This window comes from Parus major, chromosome 6 (genome assembly GCF_001522545.3).
Source record: "Parus major isolate Abel chromosome 6, Parus_major1.1, whole genome shotgun sequence".
Classification (NCBI taxonomy): domain Eukaryota; kingdom Metazoa; phylum Chordata; class Aves; order Passeriformes; family Paridae; genus Parus; species Parus major.
Window position 1 is genome coordinate 8,887,682 of NC_031775.1, and position 5,477 is coordinate 8,893,158.

General features: G+C 43.5%; 1 protein-coding gene across 1 annotated transcript in view; it reads left to right on the top strand.

Moving 5' to 3' along the window:
• Positions 1 to 5,115: 5,115 nt before the first annotated feature.
• The window catches only part of KCNMA1 (potassium calcium-activated channel subfamily M alpha 1), a 255,043-nt gene continuing 254,681 nt past the window's right edge, over positions 5,116 to 5,477 (top strand). The window contains exon 1 of the mRNA XM_033515702.1: positions 5,116 to 5,277. Coding sequence (XP_033371593.1) covers positions 5,116 to 5,277 — 162 coding nt within the window. The remainder of the gene's footprint in view (positions 5,278 to 5,477) is intronic.

Consider the following 5,477-nt stretch of genomic DNA (forward strand, 5'->3'; position numbering starts at 1 on the left):
AAAATGAAAAGTAGAGAATTTGCATCACTTACTAGAAGGTGATCTCTGCTCAATTAATTTGAGACAGTCAAGACCAATTATTCTAGAAACAAAACTAATGCATAGAAAATACAAGTGATTTGTCAGTGTGTTAGGTGTGAGGGGCCACTCACCATCCTTTATTTAAGTTACTTCCCTCAGTTGTAGGAGATTATTTAATCAAGTCTTTGTGGGGTCTATTGCTTGCTTTTATATGCTTTGAGTAAACTAGTTTTTGGAATTTTTTGCATGCATTTTCAGGCAACAGATATGTAAGAGCAGTACTTGAATCCCAATGCAGCAATGAGGTGTTGGATATCCTGTCATTTGTTCCCAGACCTACTGCTCATACTGTGCTGTGCTGCCCATATGAACAGGATCAAATGAGGGTATGAGAGAAAAACCTGTGAAAATAGCTGTGAAATAGATGGATCAGAAGTAGATTTAGGCTTATTTTTCATTTTTAACCACACTTTCTTTTGTTGCAGATTCAGTCACAGGGAATTCTTCCCCTTCTCCCCAAGCCCAATAAGCCGGAATCTCTACAGGAATCATTGAAGTGCAGCCCTTATTTTTCCCACTAATGGCTATGCTGGACTATATCAGAAGGAGAAAAACTCCATAAAACACCATTCAGGAAGAAATTTAAAAATAGAAATTCTAACTCCCAAAGATTATGACTGACAGAGAGCAGAGATGGATGATGCAGGCAGAGGGGATAGTAGCAGTCATAACTCTAACTTTGCTGCCATTAATGTTTATGTTGCGTATGAAGTGGTTTACCAACATCCTGATGGACTGGCATAATGTGCAAGCACACAATTTATTTCTTCTTGCAGCAGCTATGGGAGAGCACAACCACAAATGGAAGTTTCAGCAGAGACAGTTTCAAATAGAGAGATTTATCTTGACAAGTAGAGAACTGCAATAAAAGATGTATTATTATTTGGTGGAATAATTGGTGAATGCATTATCCTGTCAACATTTAACTGTTACAATCAACTTAAATAATCAAAGATGCCCTCGAGGTTTTATTGTTTTACATTAATTTGAGAATAATTTATAATTTTACTCACATTTGCATCAATGTAAATGGAACTAATAAGTTAAATCTCAAAGTTATGTGAAACAAGAGACGTAAAGCACTTTAACACTCACATGCCTGCTCTGCAGGCCCTGCATTCTCATACAGGCTGCACTTCAAACCAGCAGATGACACCAAAATGCTTGGGCTTGCTACCTATGCTGCATGGGCTATCCATGCTCACAGTGACCCTGTGATAATGACTTTGCTAATTAGGGGGTGTTCGTAGTGATCTTTGGTCCTTCTCTCACCCAGAGTCACTCTGGAAGGTGGCTTGCTGTGGCTGGCTCGCTCACCTCTTTGCAGACATGTTATTAACATCTCTTTGTGACCTATCCAGCTCTGTATGCTTCATTAGTCTGTTTGTTCCACTCAGGCATAAACTGCTGATTTTTGGATTAGCTGCTTTTGTCTGTTAATCTGCCCTTGACTCATAGACTGAAATGTTTTAGCAGTGGAATTCTGAAGCATTTCAACAGTTGTTTCTGAACCACTTAGTGAGTGCCTTTAGAAAAACCTGCATGCTTTGCTGAGACCTGGGGGGTATTCCTAGACTCTCTGTGTGTGCACCAAGTAGTACACAATATGAATAAATGCTATGCTTAGACAGAGGCAAATTCAGCCTAAAGTGGTGTTCTCAGGTAATTGTGTGGATCTCAAATTGAAAGCAATAGCATGAGATCTTTTGACTTTACAGAATCGAGAAAAGCTCTGGCTGCAGTTGTCAGAATTCCCTGCATGAAAAAAACCCACACCAAGTGACATGAGTTGGTACAAGCTCTTGCCCTGTTTTCAGCAGCAAATTCCAGCTGGTGGGGGATTCTGCCTTGCTCATCCTTTGACTAGTGGGGTCACACAAGAGTCCCACAGAAATGAGGAAAATAAAGTTTAGCTATAACTTTATTGCAGAAAGATGGGGAAATTAGCATGTAGAATAGTGAAGACAAGAGGGTGCTACCTACACTATGATTTTGATGCCAGTCAAGCTGATGGCATCTGCATCATTGTTGAGGAAAGAGAGAGAGATCAAGAATCCATGTAAGCTTTGAGGCTCCCTGGGGGCAGGTACACCCAGCTGTATATTTAAAGTGTGTTCAGCACAGCTACCAGGACAGCAGTGTGTGGCACACCACGTGGCGTGTCCTCAATGACAGATCAGGCAAATTAAGGAAAACACCAAGGGTTTGACTGGATATCATCAATAGTTTGATTTATTCTGTGTTTTGTGTCAGAATGTCCAAGTGGGAGAGAAAAATATGCGTTTAAATATATTGCTGATGGTTTAATTGCTGAAACTTGCTACTCCATCCCTGCTCAGTTGTAATAATGATCAGGGCATGGAGCATTACTTGAAGAATTAATGGCCACCTGAGGTTAACAGCCCACAGCTAAACCTCGAGCCTTCAGCTTTCTCAGATAGTCATTAATCCCCAGGAATTGTCCTGTGACTCCATCATTACTTCTAATTTAAAAAGAGTATTTTCTCCTTTTAATTTTCTTTTCACAAAATGAAAGTACTCAATTAGACTTTGTCATTAAATCACATCTGCATTGATTACCTAGGAAAAAATAACGAGAGCAAAATTAAATTTGCCTATTTAATCATTGAATCCTGATTAAATATTTGTTATAAACATTTCATTGCAATTAAGGTCGCATAAAAAATGCATATTAGGCAAAGAAGAGTATACAATTCAAAGATGTAACATGTCCAGACTCACTGCTTCTATTTACTTCCCCTAATCCTTGCTGAACAATGCACTACATTTGTGAGAAACTTCACAGATTCTTTTCAACATCACAGGACTATTAATAGATAACAGTAGCCAGGGAAGTACACAAATGTTTTGGTGATCTGATAGTGAAACCAGTTTCAATTACAGTGATGAAGATATTATTAAAAAAAAACATTATCACATAATTACTTTAATTTTTATAGGCTAAATAAAGAATGAAATAAAGCACCTAGGTAAGATTTCAGACAGTGATCTAAATTCTCCAACTTTCTCTCAAGAAGTTGGCGGTCATCAGAAAAAACCCCATTTTTGTCCATGTTCTCTGGTGGGATTCCATAGGATTCCAAATGCATCTAGAGATGCACGGTGCTGTGATTCAATGAGTCTGTGGCTCGGTCCCTTTGCAGCCTCAGAGAGGACACTGCACCCTACAATGCTGTGTGCTGAAACACCGGCGTCTGAGTTAAAGTGAAATCGGCTCACTCAAGTTGTGATTTCATACTGAACTCCAGCAACAAGTCCAAAGCTAGTTCAGAGGGGTATTTGTCACCTTAGCTTCCTCTGCTGCAGAAAGGCCATGCTGACACAGAGATACATTAACAAAGTGCTGGGAGTTAGGTGTCCTTCCTTTTGTGGTTGGGAGAAGGGAATTGCCATCACCCAGATGGAGCTGCTGTTGCTTCTTCTTTCTTCATTTGTGGACAGATTTTGGCGCCCAAGGTGGGGCCTGAGGGCACTGAGAGGAAAAGGGAAAAAAAGGCATAGCAGTTCTTAAATAACCTAATTTTTTTGCACTGGATATAGGAACCTTGTTAGGTGGAACCATGTGGTCCAGCTTACCCAGGTTCGGGTGGCACGTGGTCATGGCTACACTTCTCCCATTTGCAGGTCCTATAACTAAGGCTACTGTAGCTATTTTCCAGTTTGTTTTGTGGGTTGATGAGATGAGGAATTCATGGATGTTTAACTTCCTCTGGAAGGTGGGCTCATGGATTAAGAGCTATCACACACTATGGTTTTGGGGTTGCTTTAATAATGGTACCTAATGGGAGAAAATTACACCAGGGGAAATTTTCTCCTAACCCTTCATCCTGTTCCTTGGGCCTACCCCACCAGTTTTCAAAGGGTTAAAATCTTCTCTAAATGCTAATGACATCATACAGTGGCTGGTGTTGCTGGTGTGCCTGTTCTGTTAAGCATTATGGGGAGATTGACTGGGATAACCACCCTGACACTTACTCAAGAGACAGGGGGTGCTGCCCAGAGCCTAGCACCACCCCAGAGACAGGGGGTGCTGCCCCAGGGCCTGGCACAGCCCCACAGCCCACCTCAGAAATGAACCACCCAGAGTGGGTGGGGGTTCTGGTGAAGGAGATGCATGAGATGAGCCAGAAGCTAAAGAAATGCATTTCCTCAGCTGCTGAGAAACCCTCCCCCTGCCCCAAAGAGGGAGAGTCTGATGGTGCTGCAGTGGAACCCACAGACGTTACAACCGTCCAGGTTCCAGCTGAGCCACAAGGGCAGTCACAGCCAGCAGCTGTTGCCCCTGTGGAAACCAGGAAGTCTAAGATGAAGTCACAGCACCCTGTTGATAAGGATAAGAAAGGAGGGCCCTCACAACCCACAGGGGAGCCAGAGGTTGAAATCATTACTGAGTCTCTGACATATGACAGTCTCCGTAAGTTACAAAAAGACATTGTGAGGCGGGGGCTTGAGCCTTATACAACCTGGTTACTTCGGGTCTGGGACCTTACAGGTACAGGTGTGCAGCTGGATGGTGGTGAGGCAAGGAATGTGGGACCCTTGACCCAGGACTCAGGTGTGAATCAGATTTTCGTCAGGGAGCAAGGGCCCCTTTCCCTCTGGGAGAAGCTTTTGATGAGTGTAAGAGAGAGGTTTGTCCACAGAGAGAGAATGGAAGAGCACTATCGTAGAAGGGAATGGAAAACCATTGAGAAAGGGATCCAACAGCTGAGAGAAGTGGCGATATTAGAGGTCCTTTTTGGGAGGGGTGGACAGCATGATAATGACCCCGACAAAGTCAGGTGCACTGGGCAGATGTTGTGGAGTCTGGCAAATTTAGGGCCACATGAATACACCACCTATATTGCAATGATTAATGCCGATAACAGCTGAGAGACGGTGGGCTCTGTTGCCAACAAAGCTCAGAAACTTTGAGAGTATGATCAATGGCCCGCAGCAGGCTCTGCTGTGATTAAGAGCCACCAGGAGGAAATGAGGGAAATGAGGGAGGAGATGAGGAAGAGCAGATCCCATATGGCACCAGTGCGGGTCACAAGCCCAAAACTCCAAGCCCAGCGTTCCCCAGCTAGAGAGAGAGAGTACACCCCACAAACCGAGCTGTGGTTCTTTCTACGTGACCATGGGGAAGACATGGGAAAGTGGGATGGGAAACCCACTTCTGCCCTGGCAACACGAGTGCGTCAACTCAGGCAGGGAACCATTAACCCGAAAAGTTCCACTAAAGGAAGGTGACCTCAACCTCCCGTGACCAAACTGCCAGATATTATAGAAAGAAGGATGATCTGTCAGATCCCCTTGAAGGAACCTCTAGCATGTATGCCCAGGGAGGAGAGGATGACCAGTGCTAGAGGGGCCCTGCCTCTAGCCAGGAAGAG